This window comes from Thunnus thynnus, chromosome 20 (assembly GCF_963924715.1).
Source record: "Thunnus thynnus chromosome 20, fThuThy2.1, whole genome shotgun sequence".
Taxonomy (NCBI): Eukaryota; Metazoa; Chordata; class Actinopteri; order Scombriformes; family Scombridae; genus Thunnus; species Thunnus thynnus.
Genome location: NC_089536.1, coordinates 21,277,384 through 21,300,661, shown reverse-complemented (window position 1 = coordinate 21,300,661; position 23,278 = coordinate 21,277,384). Strand labels below are relative to the sequence as shown.

Here is a 23,278-nt window from a genome sequence, read left to right as displayed (position 1 = left end):
CGTACTCGGAGTGGGCGAGGCTTAAACTGGAAGTGGGTGGGGCCTAACCAGAAGTGGAAATGTTGGACAAGTTGAAACAGCGAGAGTTGCAAGCTGTTAATCCCTGTAGACAGAGTGGATATGATGATGGCAAGATAGTGTTCTGTAGCACAGAAGTAGTGAACTTTGTATAGGCTCTATGTAGGGGAGGAGCTCTGTGTGTGGCTGGACTACCACAGAATGATATGGACACAGGTTCCCAACGAGCATTTTCCTCCATTACGAATACGGATATTGACACATTTTACTTGGATGATACTCATGCTCGTAAAAAGTACATTAGCCTTACTGGATACTCGTTTCATCTAATTATTTGGTTCAACCCTATTGGGTTAGATGGTAGGTTTAAAGTGAATGTTTTGATCCATTTCACACATGTGAAATTAAGATAATATATTTTAAAACAAAGGTAATTCAGGAAATACCATTAAAATTAATATTTTTTGCTTATTCTCATAATATTGAGCAGCACACTGTTAGTAACGCACCTGATTGAAGTGGCTCTCATATTCCAGGTGGTGCAGAAGACAGAGCCGACACACAAAGCAGGTTAGAGGATTAAAAACTTACATTTAATTATTATTATTTAAGTTTTACTATAATATATTTATTATCCAACACCCACTTTTTGTGCTTCTTCAACTCATATCCTTTTCAGGCTTAAAATGCAGGACTCTGATGTAGAACCAACACATTGTCTGACATTTTTTGAGACCTTGCCAAGATCGCTTGTGGTTGGATTAAAAGCATCCAAGTTCATCTAAAAGGGTAAGGCACTATTTTTCCTGTTTTAGTTTTTTCTGCTCAGGGTTTGTTTGTGGCAGTTACGGCATTAGCTATCTCCAATGTTATTTTTGCAGTCTGGGTTTTTCATCTTTGATTCTCTTTTATTATTGTGTGTTTGAACCATTGTGGTATTATGTGAATCGATGAGGTAGCTTTTAAATATGTTCTTAATAAGTCTGGTTAAAGATGGTTATTAAAAGATTACACCATTGTTGCCGTTTGTACGTCAGCAATTCATTAGTTTTTTTCCCAAAGATGAAGAGCATGTTGACACTGTCTTTTCATTTTGATATCTCATTTGGGCTGAAGCTGAGGTAACGAGCCTCCATCTGTTCATTTTACCACTGGTTAAATGTTCCTAAATGCCCCAACACCCTTCTCCAGAGCATAACCAAAACATGTTTACATGCTTATGCAATTTGCTGTAGACTGAATGCCCTATGGTGCTGCTAAATGACATTTTTAGTGTCACAGCCACAGAAGAGCCTTTAAGTAGTAAAGCCAATGCTGAGATAACCTGATTCTGGGGACATAATCGTGTTTGAAAGCACTGGCAGTGAAGGTGATATTGTGCCTTGCTGTGGCATAAAGGATTATTTGCGTGGTTCAAGTTGTTGTGTGTCTTCATTTGTGTAAGAAGGTCACTCAAATATAAGATAGCAGCCCTCAATAATGGATAGTGTGAGCGTTTCAATACACACACAGTGGGAACAATCGTAGAGGGAGGGAGGGAGGGAGGGAGGGAGGTGGATGAGAGCTATAAAAGGATCTTACACGCAACTGTAATCGGTAACAATGAGACGCTTTGTGCAGAGGATAGGCATGCACAAAAACACACACATTCAACCACCCACTGTACATATACACACACACATACAGAAGACACATAAATGCAAATTCCTTAAGGGTCAGCAGAGCTGGTGATTGTTTATCAGCAGGAAGTTGAAGCAGTTGTGGGGTGCATATGTTTCAGCTGGTGTAAAGTATGGATGACAGCAGAAATTGATATTATTTACACTGATTTGTAACATTTCTTGTGCATGTTTTGCAGTTTTTTATTCAAATTATAAAAGAACAAAGAAAGCCCACACACCAGTGGTGATGCTGGGTGCCAGAAGCACCTCCTTGGAATCCATACACATTACCATAAACAAATCCCTGTAATGAGCTCCTCCAATTGTACAACACAATTGTCAAGATAACCTCATTAATTTTTCAACCTACAGATAAATCAAAGAATGCAGAATTTAAAAGTCAAAGTATGGCGCAAGTATATAAATATCACACAATAGAAAATATCAAGAACATTGCATTACTAAATCATTAGAAGTAGCAAATTAGGATAAGGTTATATAAACAGTTTCTTATTGTTATAGGTTAAAAAAAACAGTGAAGACAAGTCAATATTATCTAAAAAGTCTATTCGTGGAAAGATAATCACCAATAATGACCAATTACAAATATGTCAACGGATCAAAAATAACACATCTTATGCATAAGTCATAGAATAAAATCAGACTGATAAGATCATGATAAGATCATCGCTTATTCATCTCATCTGAAACACAATATCATTACATCACACAGACAGAGACCTTTTGAATGCCTCCCGTCTCTTCATGAACTACTGTATATCTATTCCAATGATTTACATGAGGCACAGTAACCCAAGATGACATGATCCCAAATGTGTTTCTGAAAGGATGTGAGGTCTACAGGTTAATAGGAAATAAAGGCTTGCTTTGACATTAGAGGTACTTTGCTTGTTTATGGTTTGAAATTAGGTGTATTAATTTTGCTTGTCATTAGCTTTGACATGAAAGCCATTAAGCCGTCACTACATGAACCAAATGTTATTTTTTCGCCTGTGACCTTTAGATATATGCACTGAATGAAACTGTAGCCTCTATGAGATGAGTAATGAGAAGGATGGATGAGTAGTGCTGTTAGTAAAATATTTTAATTATCGACCAAGGTTTTAGTGGGAATGGGATATTGTTGTCTGCTGCATCCCCATTAGGTTGACATTAATGTAACTTTGTTTAACAGTGTGTCTTTGTGATCTGCTGCTACGTTATGAGCCGTCCAGACCTCTCAGGTCGTCTGGGACAGGTCTGCTTTCTGTCCCCAGAGTCAAAACTAAACATGGAGAAGCAGCGTTCAGTTTTTATGCTCCACATATCTGGAGCAAACTTCCAGAAAACTACAGGTCTGCTGCAGCTCTCAGTTCTTTTAAATCAAAGCTGAAGACTTTTATTAAATCAAATAATTATTAATTTCTCACATTGCGCTGTAACTTTTATTCTTGTATTTTATACCTGTCTTATTGTATTTGAGCTTGTTTTTGTTTCTACTCTCAGCTTTTTAATGACTGTTTTTAAATATATATTTCAATATATTTCATTGCGTGTTTCTTTTGCACTTTGTCTCGATGCTTTTAATGTTTCATGCAAAGCACCTTGAAGTGCCTTGTTGCTGGAATGTGCTACCTAAATAAACCTGCCTCAGATGAAAGAGTGTTAGAAGAAGATTAGGGGGTGAAGAAGACATTCAGTGTGGATGCAGATGTGTTATTGTATGTACACTGTGTGTATCCCCCACCATTACGTATACTTCTTTGAATAGTATACTTGTGTTAAACCTGAAGTGCGAAACTTTTACATATAAATGAATGTCCGTTACATTAAAGCCCTTGCCAAACGAGTTCACACAATGCTGATTAAGCATATCACCACTAGATAAATCTCTCTGTATTTCACAGTATACAGAGTGTTTAAATCTCATGTCTGGCGCAACATTCCTGTGTTGGCTATTAATCATAGACTTTCCAAAAGTTATGACTGAATGGATCAAACTCTGATAGTGAAATGAGTCATTTTGTGCGGGTTTTGTAATGCTCAAAACAATGTATCCACCATTTTACAGCTGCAACAGCAGGTTACAGCCAGTATTTACTGGCCAAAATATATCTTACCGTCTTATATATCTTATTGTTTAGATTCTTATCCACAGTACCATCAGGGAGTCTTCTGATTGGTCCCAAATTTATTCTGCAGCATGACAATGACCCCAAACAAACAGCTAGTCATAAAGAACTATCTCCATCTTCAACAAGAAGAACAAGGAGTCCTGCAACAGATGGTTTGGCCCCCACAGAGCCCTGATCTCAATATCATGGAGTCAGTCTGGGATTACATGAAGAGACAGAAGTAACTGAGACGCCTAAATCCACAGAAGAACTGTGGCAACTTCTCCAAGATGCAGGAACAACCAACTTGCCAAATACTTTGAAAAACTGTTTTCAAGTCTACCATGGAGAACTGGTATTGTTTTAAAGGAAATGTGTGGTCACACCAAATATTGATTTCATTTAGGTTTCTTCAGTTTACTGAACTTTGTGAAGGTAAATGATAAATAAAAACAATGCATAGCTATATTTTTGTAAGCATCTTCACTTTACTTTTAGTAACAAGTACGGATGGATTTGAGAAGTTGACATTAGGTGCAAACGAAGAGAAAAAGAAGTGAAATCCTGCTACTATAGTTGGTTTACATAGCCTCTGGCCGTGACACAGCTTTCAGAAGCTAACCAATCAGAACAGAGTAGGCTCACCAGGAGGGGGACAGGAGGCTAGAACTAGGAGCTGCCTGTTTCAGAGGCTGAACTGAAGAGCTGCATAACGGAGCAGTATAAGATAAATTTTTTTGAACTGTGAAGCTACTCTAGTGGAGTCCCAGAATAAAAATATAGAGCTGGAAATGAGTATAATAGGTCCCCTTTAAGGAATGAGCATTCAAAGAAGATACAGGGGTGATGGAGACATTAAGTATGGATTCATATATGTTAAAGTGTGTACACTCTGTGTATGTGCGCATTCATGTGCGTCCAGGGGGTGGTTTATTTGGTCATGTCCGGATCAGCAGCTTTCTCTCGTTTGTCCCTCTGCTCTCTTGTGAATGAGCCAGCATACAAACTGTTCAAAAAACCAAATCGGCCATCATGACGTAAGAAAAAAAATTGTACCTGTGGCGATGCTTCTGTGTGGTTCAGAGCCATCCAGAAGGATGCCTGTTGGTAGGACAGGAAATTGGTGGAGTGGCAGTGCCACTAAGATGGTCCTTGGCAGGTTGGCTATTGCCTTGAGGTTCATGCTGTCAAGCCCATCTGGCATCAACCGGTGCCAAATCATGCCCTGTCAGCCTCGCCTATGCTGCCACCCACCCACATCCTCATGAACACTTTCAGGATGTAACCTTTACACTTTTATCTTCTTGTCCCTCTTAGTTCATGTACTCAGAGTCAATGTTTAGAAAGGTTATTTGTTTAAAAGTAGCTAGTTTCTTAATATTGTCTTTAATAGTAACTAGAGTACTTTGACTATTGTTTATTTGTAACTACATGTAATGAGATTACAGTTAAAGTCACTAAATGTTAAAGGGTTGGTCCACCCAATTTACAAAACAACATATATTCTGTAGTGCTATCTAGCCATACATATATTTCATTTTTTTTACATTTTTTTTTTTTATTTTTGGTGTTGAGAAGTGCAGCATCAGCCAAAATTTTGGACATACCTTCCCACTTAAATGAGAAAGTGTGTTCAAATTTGAGATTGGTACTGTAAATCTCTCTCTGAGGTTTCTGCCTCCAACACTATGGAGGTTTTTCGAATTTTATTTGTGATGCTCACAGCATTAAAAAATGAATTTGAAAATTCTCTCTCCAGTCCTAGTTACTTACAAAAATCCTCAGAACTCTGAGCGTTTTATTGGAACTACTTACTATTGCAAAAATAATCCCTGTAAATACCTTGAAGAAAAAAAACTAAAACCTGAGAAAATAAAACCAAAACTATTTGTACAGTTTGATACCACTAGATGTTAAAGCACATGTTAAAGCATGTTAAAGCAGCTCTTTAGCTCACTTAAATGTTCTACCAGCTAATAAACTTGTTAACTTCCTGCTCTCCCTGAAAACAAGGCAGATCTGTAGAGGTAGAACAATTAAGACTTGACCAAAACAAAAACAATGAGCTGAGAGACGCTAAAACACTCTTTAGAGCTGAGGAGAACTACAGAGTTGAGTGATAATTCTCTGTTTTTATCACAGTACAAGTGAGCCCTTTCACATAAGTATTTGGTCCTTTGTTAATATAAAAATATCGATTAGTGCAGCTTTAAGTAAAAAGATATGTTTTGTAATTTGGTGAACTGACTCTTTAAGCTGCTAACCACAAAATGCATATGGATATTTTAGACTAATAATCCATATTTACATATAACACAATGATACAAAATGTTCTGTAATATAGTGAGCGCCACGAACAACAACTCACTTTAAACAGCAAATCAAAAGAAAAGAGCATCACAGTGCAGCCCACACAGTTTAACAAGCGTAAAGTGCTGCAGCGCAATGGCACTAAAAACAAAGACAACATAAATTCTTGTGGATTACCTCTTTAAACTTTGTCTGAACCCACCTCCACATGTTGCCCAACCGCGCACACAGGGGAACAATGCTTCTCTCAAGTTACCGCCCTTCCATTTGTAAGGGTGAGATTCCCTCCATCTCTGCAATCTACATCAATAACTAATAATTCTTTAACTTTGATAAGAAATTTAAGCTGTGAGGGGGAGGCAAAGAAACTCTACGATTCTTATAAAAAGACTCTTCACAATAACAAATAATTAGAATTGAAGTGCACAGAGAGAAAACCTCAGAGAAGACTGTAACACCAAAAAAGAAAGAAAATGAAGAAGTGAATAAATTAAAATAGACTTGACATTAAACAACCCTGATGCAGAGAACATGAATGCCAGGAGAGAAAGAGATAATAATGACAACCGACTGTGGGTGTTTGTGGGTATCATGTTACTAAATTAGTTTAACTCAACTTTAATGTAATGCTATATGCGAAGCTGTTGAAACCTGCAATTTCATCAGCACTGTCGGTGGAACGTGTTTCTTCAGAATCAGGTGGTCAAGTCAATCATCATATCTAGAGCTGATGCATGTACGTAACACCTACACGTGTCATCTGTGAAAAACAAGAAGGCACTGGAGGCTACTTGAAAGTCACATTTACCAGACTAGAAGAAAAGTTTTACTTATAATTGTTATAATTGTATTGAAAAATGAAAGGCTGACATATGTAGTTTTTAGAAAATGAATATTTTTAGGTCTATTTTCAGCTGCAGATTTCAAAGACCAGTGTATAAACATAATTGAAGGTAGCAACATGGAAAGACTGGTGATTAAAGTCTACATCTTTATCACAGCCCCGTAAAGACAGGAGATATGACAGGATCCCCCAGAGTCTTAATGCTTGTGGTGGTGGAGTAGAGTCAGCAGGTGGTTGATGGAAGCCCTCAGTTGGATCTAGCTGAACAGTCTGGAGGTCATGGTGATGATGGGGAGGTCACGATAATGGGTCTGAAGGACAGAATTGCTGAAGAGCAGCATCAAAGGAGTGATTGCCTCAAGGAACGCGGGCAGAAAGGTCATTGGTCAAGTACTGTATGGTGATGTCAGATTTGTGAGTGACTGACAGTATGGGGAAAAACTGAAGCGTCAGAACAGTAGGAAATAGCAGAAATTCAATCATAGAGGAATAAAGGCTGAGCTGAAAAAAAAAAAAACCCTTCCCATACAGCTTCATTTGGAATACTAGTAAATATTTAAAGATCCCTTCCAGGCATGTTTAAAGATATGTAAAAATACTCTGATTGGACTAATTTGTGTCTGACATGGGTTTTACACAAAGAATTTCAGATAACTAGTGAAAATTTGACACTTTCTTCCTCATTAAAAAAATCCTAAATTCATGAATATGTAAATATTTTTCATTTCAAAAGTTGTCTCCTACTTCACTGTAAAGTCTATTGTGTAAGTTGCATATTGGACCATAATTGGCTTCCAAACTAGTTGTGATGTCACAAATCCTGCTCATGGGTACATGTCTAACCTCAGATTTTTTTGTGAGCACAGAAAAACTTTTTTCCTTCGGCAGATTAATTTGAAAACAGCCTTCTAGTGTCAAACTCTGCACGTACATCATTCTGCACAGTGAAGCTCAAACGTCACAGTCAGGAAACAATATGAAGAACACATTTTTGAGTTGAGGGGGACTTCAAGGCAGCAGGAAGGTATACTTTATGTGGGATTGACTCAAAATAAACTACAGTTCCCATGTTCATGTTAATGAACATACTTAATACTTTATTAATTATACTATTTAATAATTTTTAGACGACAATGGAGCTCTATGGCTGTAAAGGAATAACACAGACAGCACTTGTTAATAGGATCAATTGTTCTTGGTGTTGTTTTTTTCATGGGATTTGTTGACAGTAAGAAAAAAATAGAATATCACTAGCCTTACCTTTTATAGGGATACACTAACGTGCAAATTTTAGTCTTAATTATAACTGAAATGGTACCTATGCATGATGAAAAGTTTAGGTTTGACAACCTTGCAACAGAGAGTAAGGCCACATTCAGGCCAAGCACAATCTTGGTAGATTACTTGCTGTCTCATAGTATTATAAACCATGGTGCCATGTTTTGGTGTCTGAGATCTGTTACTCAAACTGGACCTCTTGGATTGTATTTCATGTCTCACCAGTACCTGAAGCATCATACTCCCACCAATGCAGCCCCATTATTTTAACGCAGGGCTAATTTCAGTCTAAACTGAAGACATCATACAGTATGCATCTACAAGCATCTTTGTGGCCTGTTTGTTTTGGGGTATTGGTGCTACCACACCAACATGCTGGCAAACCAGTGTGTTGAGTAATGGCTGGTAACCTTAACTGAGAGAATAGATGAGCCTCCATGTCGTAAGGTCAAAGGCTGGATTAGGCTTGAAACTAGTAACATCTGAAGATAAAAGTCTTTGTAGCTGTTCTCAACAGCCACACTCAAAGGCTACACGAAAAGCCTGCTGTCACACTTTAGAACAGTCTCTCTTTGAAGGCATTCATGGTGTCTCACTCAGTTGTTGAAAAAAGAGTATGCAAGGTCTTGTTGGACTGTCTGCTTTGGACAGTCACAAAAATTGTTTGACACGGCACTCCCGTATTCTGATGTCAGAAAGGATGTCACATCTTTCCCTGTTTCCACAGGATGAGGAAGGAATATGGGCCACACTGGGTTACAGTACTGACATTTTTAAATGTATGAATCTACAGGCCCGACAGAGACCTCTAGTTAGTGTCACATCTGTCTTTGTCTAAAAGGTCAGTCCTCTTTGGACAGTGCTATTCCCAGAGCCAACTAAAAAAATTCTACATCCTTACCATCAGCATGTGGTGTCAGACCCACAAAGCAATTATGGATAGGTTCAGCTGCCTTTGTTTGATTACAGGCTTGGTTATTGTTTCATTACGCATTATCTCATGGACTTGGAAATGAGGAATAAGAGGCTCCAGCAAAGTAAACAAAGCACACATGATACATACACTCACAAAGGCAATCATGATATTGGTTTCTCTCTCGTCACTAACACACACATACACACACACACACTCATGACTCATGCAATACTCTATATTTTAAACAGACAAATGGTCACGACTTAGATAAGGAGAAAGTGTGGGTGTCTAAGAGCAGTCTGCTGCAGGCACGCACGCATTCACAAAGATGCAGTACGCCCCTTCACCACACACACACACACCTTGATCACACAGACGATCTGTCAGCCTGTGAGAAAGTGATACCGAGGCCATCGTCGCCTGGATGCCGCTGCTGGTGAATGCTCTGAGCTAATTGGCTGGGTTTTCTTTGGCTAAATTGGCTGTCTATTTTTTTTTTTTCTATTTTAGGCTCTCAGCTGACACTTTCAGACAGAAAGATTCATTTATTCATATAAACATCACAGGCAGACCATACTACTAAGTGTCCAAGCCACCAATGAGCACCTTGATGTAATGCAGGTTATCCACTTCATTACACTTCCTGATTTGATATACAGTAACTGCAGTGACTTTTCTCTTTGAAAAAACAAAAAGCTAAGCTACCAAGGACTGAGACTGAGCTCATTCTTTGAACATGGCAATTTTTTTTTTTTTTCATGAATCATTCCTTCACAAAAAAGCCAGTGCTACATCAGTTCACTTGTGCTTAAGAACACCCCTTAGGTTTATTAGACTCAATTAAACTCAACAATATATCTTAAAACTCTACACTGTGCAAAAGAAGAATTACACAACATGCATATCAAAGTCAACCTTCATTTGACTGATTGATATTTTTTAGAGCTGATATGGCCAAAGTGTTAGCAAACAGTGGCTTATTTACTCATTTGGCAGATTCGGTTCAACATTAACATTCATTTAGAGTTACAGGTATCAGATGAATGTAAGTTCAATATTTTCTACACTTTCAGCTCTTGGTTTACAGCAGCTCCTGAGGGAAATATATGGCTTGTGCTTAAATCTCCACTGTGTTCACCAGCTCGTTGCTAATTTATCTGTCTGCTGTTTGGTGCTGAGCAGGTGGGTTTGTCTTTATTTATTTATTTATTTATTGCTGAAAGTAAAGTAACAGTAAAGTTACTGGCAACATAACCAAAACAACAAGCTGAAAGACACTAAAACACAACCAATGACAGCTTTGACATTACATAGAACTTCAACCTTCTGTTAATATAAAATATCACTAGAGCATCAATTTTATTTTTATTAACCAATATTACAAATTTGTCTCACAGGGTTTTAAAATCTGGCACTCAGGCACTTGCTGTCCTTCTGTAAGACTCTCAAATCGTTGGTGGCAAAATAAAGGGAGAAACTTCAGCAAGAATGACAGACAAGGAGATCCGAGGTCTTCCACTTTGTATAACTTTTTAATTGCAACAATGCAAAACTAAGAAAGAAACACAAGGACTGAGAACACTTGTTTCCAACATGGTCCCAAGGTGATAAAACACATTTCATGAAAGTGAACAACAGAAATGAAACAATAAAACAAAAATACATCAGCCACATCAACACACTTAAATACAACAAAACATTCATAGCTCAACTAAAATGTTTATTAAAAATCTGTAGCCTTACTCTATAAATAATCTCTCTGAAAATCCCTCTTATTTTTGTCAACTTCATTTCTAATAACAGGCTGTTCCACAGTACAGCGCCAGTATAAAAAAAGAGCTTCTGGCAACATTACACTACACATGAACACACACTGGCACGCACATCGAACAAATATTCAGCAGCATTCCCACTAATGATACTTTGCATCATCTGCAAAGGTCTGCATTACATTGTATGGCACAAAGCCATCTGATGTATGGCAGTGCAGGAGGGGAATATACAGTATATCCCTAGATATAATATAAAACATTCACGTAAAGCATGTTGACAGGAGAAATAGACAGAATAACACCACCCCCTGGTGACTGAAGGACAAAAGTCTTAATGTGGGATCTTATAAGGGTGCAATATGTGGGTGAGTGTGGGTGTGTGTGGGCAATGCAGATACATTTGGTGGGTGTATGTCAAAAGGTCTTAAACTTGACCACACAGACCAGCTGAGAAAAATGTGGATGAGCAAAGTCTCTCAACCTTCAACATCTACTGCTGAAGTGCCCTCAAGCAACAAAACTGCAAACCTGCTGGACAAAAGCCAGCAGACTGTGGCTACATAGAGCAGCTCCCGGTGAACTGTGTGGATGTGATGCATCCAAAAGGGGATCTGAAATATTCAGAAATATTCTCCTGCGAATCTGAATGTTAAATTAAAAAGAAAAAAAAACAATCTTTCAGATCAGAGGGAAGAAATTAATAAAAAAGAATCTGGTGAACTCAAACAGAAAACTATAATCCATTCTTCAGACTTGAACTTGGAAAGTCTACACTCTGGTTATATTAGTACATGTTGGTGAGGCAAATATCAGAGTTGTATGAGTAAAGGAGTGAAAAAGTGAAGCCGTTTTTTCATGTCATATTCAATGGTCTTCTATAATGCATATCTTAGCAGTCAGAAGGACAGAAGATCAAGAACATCTTGCTGGCCAAGGATGCATTTGTTTTCAAAGAGGAGAATGATTAAGGAGTCTCACAATACTCCATATCCAATAACTGCTCTGGTCTCTCACACAGGAATGAACAGCTCTGCAGCTCAGCTGACTTTTACAACATTTTATGTGGGTTTTTCCCTTTAACAAACTACTTCTATCTGAATATGCACATGTACGCCCAAGCAAGCAATTTATTCCACCCCAGCCACTAGAAGGTGAGCCGACAGCTCCATTAGAACAAATTAAACCCCCTCAAAACACTGCGGCTTAAACAGAGCAATAGCAGGTTATCATTACTGACAATAATCTGATGAAGCAAGAGAGAGCGAGAGGCTGCAGGTCGGAGGATGAGTCACACTGGTTGAGAGCAGTCTATTGCAGACGGAGTGAATGGCTCTATTTGTATCTAGCTTGCTGCGCTATTACTAAAATATACGTCTTAAAAAAAGAAAATCATAATACAGTGCAGATAGCAGCAGATTTCAAACAAGTAGCCCTCTCCTCTGTTCAGAAGAATGCCGTGGCAAAATGTAAGACTCATTGTGGAATGAAAAGAGATTAAAAAACGTACTTGCACATCAGCACATTAGATGGGCGTTTCTGTCATTAGGTGAAAATGGCTGTTTGTGAAATCCAATTTGGAGATAGCACTGTACAAACAGCAGGATGACTCTCTGGAACATTTATTTTACATTTACTTAAGTGGTACTAAATCTAATTAGGTGTCGCTGTGGGTGCCTGAGGGGCTCTGCTGCATAATTAAAGCCATAACTATTATCTTGGATAGAAATACAGTAGTTGAAAAATAATGTCACGTCTTCCATTAAAGGATCGTGTGTTAGTGTGGTTTGAACTCTATAAATTTTCTGCAACCTCAGCCTCACCTGGCTCGCTGCTAATTTACTTCTGGGAATAGGAAAGGACTAAAATATCCTTCCATCCATTTACCTGCTTACTTTTTAAAATTTAGGATCACTTGAGGCTGCAGCTTATCCCAGTATGAAGTGGGTGAAAGCCACAGAGCCCAAAATATACAGTATATGTACTCTAAAAAAAAAAGAAAGTCCAGTTTGAAAACAGCTTTTAAAAGTTTACTTTCCTTTAAATATCGGAACAAAACTTTCCTAGAATTTAAGTTTATACACTACTGATGTTTTGCCAATTATATTTTGAGGGAAACATCATTTCTGCCTGGTTTATGTTCAATGACAATGTTTTTTTAAGGGTGCTCTCTTTTAGTTTTAGTCTGGTTCCTGTTCATACCAGCTTTTTACATTTTGTTTATCTTCTCTGGTGTCAAAAAGAGCTCATCAAGAAATAACTAACTCATTTAGCTTTTGAATTCATGCTAAAAGCACTTGCTATCACAACATCCTGTGATTGGTCTGCTTTGCTTTCAGACCTCAAGTGAACCCACACCAGAGTTCGCTTGGAAGCATCTTGAGACCTTCCTTTCGGGACCTACTCAGTCTGGTTCACAGTTTGATTGACAGTTTTAACACCAGCTTAAACAAGCCAAATGTCAGGTGGCAGCACCCTTAAACACCAGAAACCATGGTTCGCATATATTTGTTGTAACGAACAATATATAACAAATGGAAGAATGACTCGTCAGAGTTGGCCCAGTTATGCTGGTTCATCTCTGGGTGCAGACACTGGGCCCAATGCTAGGGCAGCCCAGATGCACACCAGAGGACCACTTTTGAAACCTTGTTTTTGGGACCTACCCTGCCACATGAAACAAACCTTAGTAATATGAATTTAATAAGTGAAGTGAGGACTAAAGTGAAACCAAAAGACAAAACATCAATGTACTTTGGTGTGGGTTTACTTCAACCCACAAGCACTTCTGTGACAATTCTTCTGTGTGCAATTCTGTGACAAACTAGACAACCACAAACACCACAGTTTCCAGCTTCAAGTTTGCTTATAACATTGTTCATCAACTACAGATCAAGAGTGTGCTCAAATACAAATGACAAATGACTACATGACACACATATTCTTATTTGGACATCACTCCCAGAGTTGGTACTCCCCAGAGATAAAGCTGAACTTCTGACACATGCAAAGTGCTCCCAAAGGACTCTCCATAACCTGTTGTTCCCCTTCTACTTTCCACAAAGTTAGGTTGTAAAAAAAAATAGGCAATAAATGAAAAGTGCAAAGCAAGAATTGACTTTTGAAGTTCCTCCCTACATGTTACACGCTGTGCTGTCTCTGTGTAACGGGTGTATAAATAAGTAGATTGATGAGTAAAGTTTTAGCTCAGTAGTCAGCGCAGTCATCTATGATCTGGGAGACTCCAGTTTGAGACCCAGTGTGGGGACCTTCTTCATAAGGTAGTTTATTCATGAACACATATTGTAACACTTTAATTTTCTAAAATTAAAAGTGTAATAAAAACAAAAACAGGATTTTTAAGCCTCTTTCCACTTTTATTCGAATACAAATACAAATAATTTTGCTGCCTCAACAAATACAGACAAAAATGCAAATACTGAGCTCTCTGCACATCTCTGCTACAGATCAGCCACAGGAACTATAGAAGGAATTTATATATTGTTGAATTCATATATTGTATATTCTACATCAAACATACCCTGAAACATTTCAGAAATATTTTTTGGAATGAATTTTTTTCACTGAAATATCGTCTGTGTCTCATCTTGTAACAACTGGAAACAAAATACAGCATTTGAAATTTGAAACTTAGTTGAATTTTGCATTTCAGTTTAAGAGCAGACACTGACAGAGTGAATTAAACACAGCAATACCTGAACAAAACAAATGTGCTGATGCACATTGTTGCAGTGCGTTTAACAGTTCTTTTTCTTGAGAATTTCTTTGATCCAGTCAAGATATTTGGATATGTCTGTATAGACGTTGGGTACATCTGGGTATTTACAGTTCTTGTCGTTGTTGAAAGACACAACACCTACTGCCACCTTACCACACACCAGAGGGCCACCAGAATCACCCTGTGAGCAAGAAGTATCATTATTTGTTTGGTCATTATTTGATTAAAGATGTTTGTACTATTTTAAACCAGAAACCCTTTTCTATAAAATTACATAAAACATACCTGACAGAATCCTTTCTTTGTGTCATCTCCACCTGCACAAATAACATTGTCAGGAAGCTTAAATGGAGCCCATATCTTCTTACAGTCATTCAGGTTAATGATAGGCACATCCACCACTTGCAGATGCACAGCGACACTTTTACCAGTTCCTGTTTGACCCCATCCAGCTACATGACACTTTTCTTTATCTTTCATTTTCATCTCAGTCTTTGGCAGCTGAATTGGTTGTACTCTGTTGCCCAGTCGAGCTTTCTCAGACAGCTGGAGACACAAACAGATTTTATATAAAAAGACAAATTTTATATTGTGCTATAAAATGTGTCTTTTCTAGTATTTAATGTTCACATAAGTATGCTATAAAATAAGTATTAATTTTTTTTTTTTACAGTAAAAACATGTGATTTTGCCTGAGACAGTTAATGAAATTTCTACTTACTTTGAGGAGCATGATGTCATTACCAGATTCAATATTACTGTAAGATGGATGTTTGCATCTCTTTACTCTGTATCTCATCGTGTTATCAACGTTATTGAGATCGTGGGTGCCAAGAACAACACTTGTAGGATTCCTAAATGAGTGATCATTGAAACATTGTCAGTAGCTTTTTCTTAAGTCGTACCAAAAAGTAAACAAAATATATAAAACTGAAATTTTTATTTGATTTTTAATTACATGAATTAAGGATTTCTTGAAGAGAAAAGGTAACTCACCAGTCATCACAGTGCGCTGCAGTGACTACAAATTCCTCATGGATAAGGAATCCTCCACATACATGATATCCGTCGTTCTGTACGGAGGCCATATACAGCATTGAGTTCTCCGGGACCTTTTTCCCATTTATGATTTCACTCCCCAGTGCTGAAAAGACAACAGGAAAAAAAGGATGAGTTAATGTCCCATTTGCACTCTGGAGAATAATAATTAGATTCAGCCATCTTACTGTTTCGTCCTAGACATGCCAGGAGAAGAAAAAACTGAAATGTATGCAGACTATGCATCATACCAGCAGGTAAAACAACCTTTGGTGTTTGGAGTGTAACATAGACCCTTTTATAAAGCAGTTTCCTCAGTAAGCGACCCTGTGGTTTGCATGTACCACCTTCACATATTTAGTCACATCCTCTTTGCAACAGTGCAACTTTAATTGACTTGTAGTGATGAGTGCATGAGTCATGATCATGCAGTATTGCCATTGTTACAGTAAATATAGTGCTTATGGTTCTGCTGCCTCAACAGTTAGAGGCACTTACATTATGTGATCAGTATGTGATGAGCTTAACACACATTAATCCATCTATTCATTCACCATTTTTACCTCTCTGCATCTATGACATGTTCAGTCTCTCTGGACATTTTAAGACCTTCTCTAACTGTTAAGATACTACTTAGCCATCTTGAAATTAACTTTAGTTAGATGAATCTAAGTGGTTTTGTTAATGTGGTGTGATTGCGAAATTTTGCTAGGAAAATTGTACAAATGTTCCACAGACTTTTACAAATGATGCAGACAGTTCAGGGAAGTGTGCTTCGTCTGGTAGTTATGGATATTGTTGGTGATATATTGTACTTTTTAAGCAAACCACAAAATGATGAAATTAAGTTTTACAGGAAAAACTGTTTTTGCAGCTTCTTTTTTGTCTCATTTTGAAGCCAGGTAGTTAGGTTGACAACACAGTAAACACAGTAACAGTCCTCTCAGTGACAGATATAGTGGATTACATATCACACAAGCACATTTGTAAGACCTATTTTCCGCACTTTATTTACTGACATATTGCTTGTGTCGTAGTCTTGAAACAAAAGTCAAAAAAACAAAATAGTGATCCAGTCTTTGTCATGCATTTAATACAGATTTGCACAAATCTTTTCTCCTTTCTGCACTGTTCATTCAATTTACTGTTCCTTTTCATTTTTGCACTTTTATTTTCTAGATTTAGTTCATGTTATACCCTTTTGGTTTACCTTCTCTGACAGCTTTGTGGATACTGCATAACCACATTAGATGATCTCTAGTCAGTTAAGCTTTATACAAGATGAACACAGATACAACAATGTTCTTTTGTGTGGGTATACGTGACAAACACAACTCAAGCACTATATGAAAAATGAACCACAGAAACCAAAGTTTCCAGCTGCAGATGTGAGTGTGATGTTCTCACAGTCAGTGTAATGAAACTGAAAATGATGTATTTAGATTTAAACTGTTGATCATAACTTCACTGCTAGCAGTCTAAAGGAGCATCATTATACCCGTAATTCAGAATTTCAGAAAATCTTTGTGTCATAAAACTTTTTGAATTTTGATGCTGTTAGTTTTATGCAAACATTCTATATATAAACACTTGTGAGATTTGTGTTGGACTCAGTGTGGCCTTTTAGGCGCAGGCTGTGAGGTCTGAATCTGTGAACCTCATGCAGCAATAGAAAAGTCAGAAGTCATTCACAGATGCATTAGAAAAAGATCAGTGTGTTCATCTTGTTAAAAAAATTACTCTGATTGCATTTGTGTCTACTAATGAAAGAAGTCACAATTTGAATCGAGATTTTATTTTGCATTTAGGTCAAAGAGCAAACTGACAAAGTGAGTTAGACAAAGCAATACAGCCATAATACAATCAAATTTAATACATGCACAACTCAAACACAGTTTGTAAGATTGTTACATTCAACAATTCTTTCTCATGAGAATCGCATTGATCCAGGGAATAAATTTTGATATGTCTGTATACAGTGGCATTTTTATATGTAAAAAATTGGAGGGGCACCAACTACTTCAATAGATAGACTACATATTAGGAAAACTACAGTGCTTGCTCTTAATACTGATGTGTTTTTTTAACATGTCATGGCTCCACAAAACACTTTTAACAACAAAGTGGCTGCTTCTAATAGGTCTTGTACACATATGCATAGGAAGAGAGAGAGAGTGTGTGTGAGAGTGAGTGAGTGAGTAAGTGAGTCAGAGAGAGATTGAGTGAGTGAGAGAGTGTGTGTGTGAGAGAGAGAGAAATTACACAAGTTACACTGCCACTGTCACAAGCCTAAATTATACAACACGTAGTTCCGACCGAGCAATCTGATTGGTCAACTAGACATTTAGAACGTGCTCAAATCAGCATGACAGCCCACCTAGCTGTGCTCAAATGAAACAAGCCTCATCACTAAAAATATTACTCCGCCATTCATTGGTTAGGGTTAGGGTTAGGGGTTAGGGTTAGGGGTTAGGGTTAGGGTTAGGGGTTAGGGTTAGGGTGGGGTTAGGGTTAGGGTGATGGGTGGTACTGAAAGGGTTAGGGTTAGGGTGGGGTTAGGGTTAGGGTTAGGTTTAGGGGTTAGGGTAGGGTTAGGGTTAGGGGTTAGGGGTTAGGGTAGGGTTAGGGTTAGGGTTAGGGTGGGGTTAGGGTTAGGGTGATGGGTGGTACTGAAAGGGTTAGGGTTAGGGTGGGGTTAGGGTTAGGGTTAGGGTTAGGGGTTAGGGTTAGGGTTAGGGTCTCTAATCATTCAAGATTCAAGAGCTTTTATTGTCACATGCAAAGCAACACAGCAGATGGCAACATTGAAGGCAGTGAAATCTGGCTTCTTTGAGCTCTAGTACCAGTTAGAGTATATAACAAAATACTTAGTTATAAAAAAAGGAGAGATACAAATTAAAATATATACAAATATATAGTATTTCACATGGTGATAAATAGATTAATAGTGTATTGCACATAAATGATATGTGATGAGTACTTGATAAAAATATAAATATTATGTACTGGGGAAGAGAGTTTGTGTGTTTGGGAGGGGGGGTTAGGGTTAGGAGAGGAAGAGAGAGAGAGACTATGTGTGTGTGGGTGTGTGGGTGCTACAAATGTTCACAAAGTCCCAAGAGTTGAACAGTCCGATGGCTGGAGGACAGAAGCTGTCTCTGAGCCTGCTGGATCTGGCTCTGATGCCTCTCTACTGCTTGCCTGATGGTAGCAGTGAAAACAGTCTATAGTTGGAATGGTTGGGGTCCTTGATGATTTTTCCAGCTTTCCTCGTGCTCCTCTGGGTGCAGAGGTCCTGTTTGGATGGCAGTTCAGACTTGGCGATGTGCTGAGCAGCTTTGATGACTCTCTGCAGGACTTTGTGGTCCTGCTTGTAGCTGCTCCCATACCAGGCTGTGATGCAGCCAGAGAGGACACGCTCAATGGTAGATCTGTAGAAGTATCCTCCTGTCCATGCCAAACCTCCTCAGTCTCCTGAGGAAGAAGAGGTGCTGGTTTGTCACCACTGACTCAGTGTGAGTAGACCACCTCCCTGATTTGGACCCAAGGAACCTGAAGCTGCTGACTATCTCCACAGTCTTGTGTTGTGTCTTTAAACAGGGGAATAGTGAGGGGAGAGGCATGAAGAAACCAGCACACAGCTCTCACCTTCACTTGTCTGTATTGAGTGAGGGAGAGGAGCATGATTCCCCCTACTGGAGCCCTGAGGCATTACCAGTAGATTGACGCACAATTATCCCAAACAGACCAGAACCTGCATTACCTATTTATACTATTTGTATCGCATATTCTTCACTCTGATTACCTCAGCAGCATAGCTGAAATAACAATGACATTATGTGTTATGAAAAATGGAATACAAGGAAAACAATTGCATAACTATTTTAATTCTTATCTGCCACACAACAGACATTGTGATGGAGGTTGTTGTTCTGACACCATGACGTCAGGGCTCTTACCTCCTCTCTGTAGGCAAACTCATCACTCCCAGTGATCAGGAGGAAGTGATTTCACCAGGATCCAGCTGCATAAGCCACTGCTGAGTCCAACACTCATACATCAATACAACACATCACCTGGTAAGCTTGCGCTGCTCGACATAATTTAATTCTGTTGGGGTGCAACAACGAGAATGAGACTATAAGTTGCTAGTTGGTTCCCACCACCCCTACTTCCCAACTATGCGTGAGTGTAGCAATAGTAGTAGTAGTCACGTCTTTATCTCCCTTTTCTTTAAATTCATGTTAGAAGGGTGCCTTGTGGTGTTTCTTGAGCTTAGTAACAGACTGTAGCAATCAATCTGACACAACAACGTCCCCTTTGTTTCAGCTGCGTTTATCCTCATCACTCTCTACAATGTCTTCCAGCTGATTAGCATGCTGTGCACTGCGGAGGGATGATTAGTAGTTAGCTGTGATGTGGTGTTTTTCCAGGTCATCTTCAATTACAACGTGCAATGTGTGAAATCAGTATGTCAGCACTAATCTCTGTGCCTTCAGCTTCAACATCCCTGCTTCTCATTAATGATGTTTTAGGACAAAATAAACTGGGTTTAACAGACAATTTCCCTTTACACAGTATAACTGCCTTGCTTTTCCTTCTCCATCACTTGTTTCCCTTTATTCAGAAGAAGCCATTCGCTGCTGTTCATTCCTGTACAGTATGAAAAAACAGCTTTCACTGAAGGACAGAATCCATCTTATTAGCTTTACTCAGAGGTTGTTATTTATTGTAATTTCATTATGTTGACAGTTGGTATGCTTCCTGAATCACACACCACTGACAACTTTATTGTCAAGTCCTTTTTATGAAGGATGTCTTTGGAAAGCAATTCGGCCTTGGCAATTGTCATCTGGACCGGCCCTGTTTTTCTCCAACATACACACTTATGAAGCAATATCAGGCTATTTATAACATACATAAACTAAGCAATAGATATCAAGTTTGCACCCCAACAACATGTGTACTTACAGGGTTTCATAAAGTAATGTAATAAATAAATAGCCAAAAAATAGCCTAGAGGAAAGTCGGCACTCCAAGAGGTGCACTTAAGATTTTATTTGTTTGACAGTTGATATGGGCAGCCCAGCTCTCAGCACACTTTTGCTACAATCCGTAACTTCACAAATAAAATAAATATGACATAATTATATGTCATGAATATAGTCTATGACAATATGCAATGCTGTCATCATGAAACAAAAGAGCCAAAACTTAATTTTCACGCTTTCCTATGATGATCTGGAAATGTGAGAGCTATTTATGGTCGATCAACCGACCTTGTGTTCACAGCTGATCTAATGCAATTCACACATCAGGCTTAACAGTCAGGATTTCATGCTACCGACACTATTTAAACATTCATTCACTGCTATTATCAGGCTGTGACAAGCAGCATGCCTGCACCCCATTGGAGCGGACCCAGAGTGAGTAATAAGCTGAGCCATAATAACATTCTCGCCTTGACATCATTTACAAAAACAGCATAGCACAGCGGCCTTAAGCAGTAAATAGAATAGCATGTCCTGGCACTCTTCTCTGCCATCCTGTTGATTATGTTATTCCATCAGTGTCCAAAGCCATAAGAATGTATTTTCTGTAGCCATAAGCATGAATGCATCAAGATGTAGTGCTCCGTAATCTATTCTTGATGAATTTTAAAGTTAAAAAGCTGCGCTCACATGCCACTTGCGTAACGGAGATGGTCATGTCGGGAACTCCGCTGTTAACACTGTCAGTACATGAGCTAACCTTAGCAGTATCACCTGCTGGGAGGTTGTCACACACCTTTCGTTCATCCTCAGCAGCCTCCTCTTCTTGCCTCTGCTCTCCACTGGAATCAGCCTGCTTATCTGTCCAGACTCTTTCCTCCTCATATTCATTTGGTGATGGACTGTTAATGTTATCATCGCGGCTAGGCATGCTAACGATAACAGGATTTTGTGTGGCAGTGGCATCAATATTTTGATTAAATGTGTTAACTTAAAACATTTTGCTGCATCGGCTATGAGATTTTTTTTTTCTTTTCCTCTCTGACCTTTTCCATTCCAAAATTTCACTTTTTGGGGCTTTTATCCATTTGTATAGGCTAGCGTTACTTTTGATTCAAACTTCACTCTTCCTGTCTTGATGTGGTTGTTTCCCGCTTGACCTCTGACATTACATGGATGGACACATCAACTTGAAGGGGGGGGGACTTAAAGTTGGATTCATTTATTTTTGGCTATTTGGGGGCAGCTGAGCAAGCTGTAAACACAACATTGACATATTATCACTTTATACAGTAAAGATTTTATGACTTTACTGTATAAGTATATAACATGTTAGCATGTACTAACATGCTATTTACACATCCAGCAAACATGGAGCAACATTGGCATTAATTTGGAGTTGTGTCTCTTGGCAACCTGACAAATCTAAGTCACTCACCTTTTTACCTCCAGTCATTCCTGGGGGAAATATCAGCCCCCTTACCTTGTCTTTAGCGGCTACATACTCCACTACATCCACCAGCTAGATGCCAACTTTAAAAAAAACAGCTGACTACTGGGTCTAGGTCTGAACTTAGACAGTGAAGTTGTAGGTTGTAAAACCAAAACAATGAGCTAAAAGATTCTAAAACACCTTGTAGACATGAGAAGGAGTGCAGAGTTGGGTGATTTTTCTCTGTCAGTTTGTCACTATGAACAACCCCTTTTCCATTACTCATAGTCATTTGATCCATGTTAAATGTAAAAATACTGATTTGTGCAGCTTTAAGATACAATTTGGAAATGTCGAAAATAAATGAGACATCTAAAATGTTTGTATTTGATGTAATGGTGCAGTGTCATCTTGGATTAGAAATTGTATTAAATATTTAGTAAGCATAATGCATGCATGTTGTTTCGATAAAGTATTGGAACCAGCAGAAATTGAATAATTGTAATCTGTTTGAGAATATTACTCAAACAAAAAGAGAGAATATGACTTTCTCTCTTTTTATACAAATTGTTTTTTCTCGCCAAGATGTTTGCCAAGATTTCTCCTTGTATTTCTAAAAAAAAAAAAAAAATAGTTGCAGCTTGGCAGATGTGTATGCATCCTCCGTCAATATTCAGTGTCTTTATAGAATTCTAGTGGGTGCTTTCTCAGAAATTGAGTCTTGCCTCAGTTGCTGCTATAAGTAGATACTTGCTGAAAGAGGAACAGACGGAAATTAAGATCGAGTGGGATGTCAATGAGATATAGATTGCATTGTTTAAAAAAAGCTCTCGGCCCAGCCGGCCTGCATAAGTTAGTTTTTTTCCTCATTGTTCATGTTGGATTTTTATTAGAAAGAACCTGATACCTTTAAGCTTTATCGTATTACAAGAAGGCAGCATGTAACATAGCATTATTTCTTGTTGGCTCTCTTTAACATCAATTTTAGTTTAGTTCAATTAATAGTTTGGTGGCAGTTGGTCCATTGGTGAGCTGACAACATGATTAGAACAATGCATCAAGATGCTTTGAGGGTACATTGTGTGATTTAGGAAGAGAACAGCTGAAGATTAGATGAGGAGTGGTCAATTTTCTGTTTTCACAGAGGTAGAACTTTATAGTTTTTTTA

The 23,278-nt window shown here is 38.3% G+C and overlaps 1 protein-coding gene and 1 long non-coding RNA gene across 2 annotated transcripts; one reads left to right on the top strand and one right to left on the bottom strand.

The window, feature by feature from the left end:
- Positions 1–501: 501 nt before the first annotated feature.
- On the top strand, positions 502–22,116 carry LOC137172029 (uncharacterized). The gene is made up of 3 exons (XR_010924864.1): positions 502–588; positions 698–807; positions 19,660–22,116. It is a non-coding gene; the product is annotated as an uncharacterized lncRNA (long non-coding RNA).
- On the bottom strand, positions 14,280–15,982 carry LOC137171921 (mast cell protease 1A-like). The gene is made up of 5 exons (XM_067576116.1): positions 15,876–15,982; positions 15,646–15,793; positions 15,371–15,503; positions 14,935–15,195; positions 14,280–14,830 (listed from the first exon to the last, which is right to left on the bottom strand). Exons 1-5 carry the CDS (start codon positions 15,934–15,936, stop codon positions 14,669–14,671), a joined length of 765 nt encoding a protein of 254 aa, XP_067432217.1. The 5' UTR covers positions 15,937–15,982; the 3' UTR covers positions 14,280–14,668.
- Positions 22,117–23,278: the final 1,162 nt, after the last annotated feature.

What these genes read in the sequence shown, in the direction of transcription:
- LOC137171921 (XM_067576116.1), bottom strand. Translation starts at nt 15,936, where the DNA reads ATGATGCATAGTCTGCATACATTTCAGTTTTTTCTTCTCCTGGCATGT. An exon ending in GCAGCGCACTGTGATGACTG is followed by an intron (nt 15,504 to 15,645) that starts GTGAGTTACCTT and finishes TCACTCATTTAG; the next exon opens with GAATCCTACAAGTGTTGTTC. An exon ending in ATGACATCATGCTCCTCAAA is followed by an intron (nt 15,196 to 15,370) that starts GTAAGTAGAAAT and finishes TTGTGTCTCCAG; the next exon opens with CTGTCTGAGAAAGCTCGACT.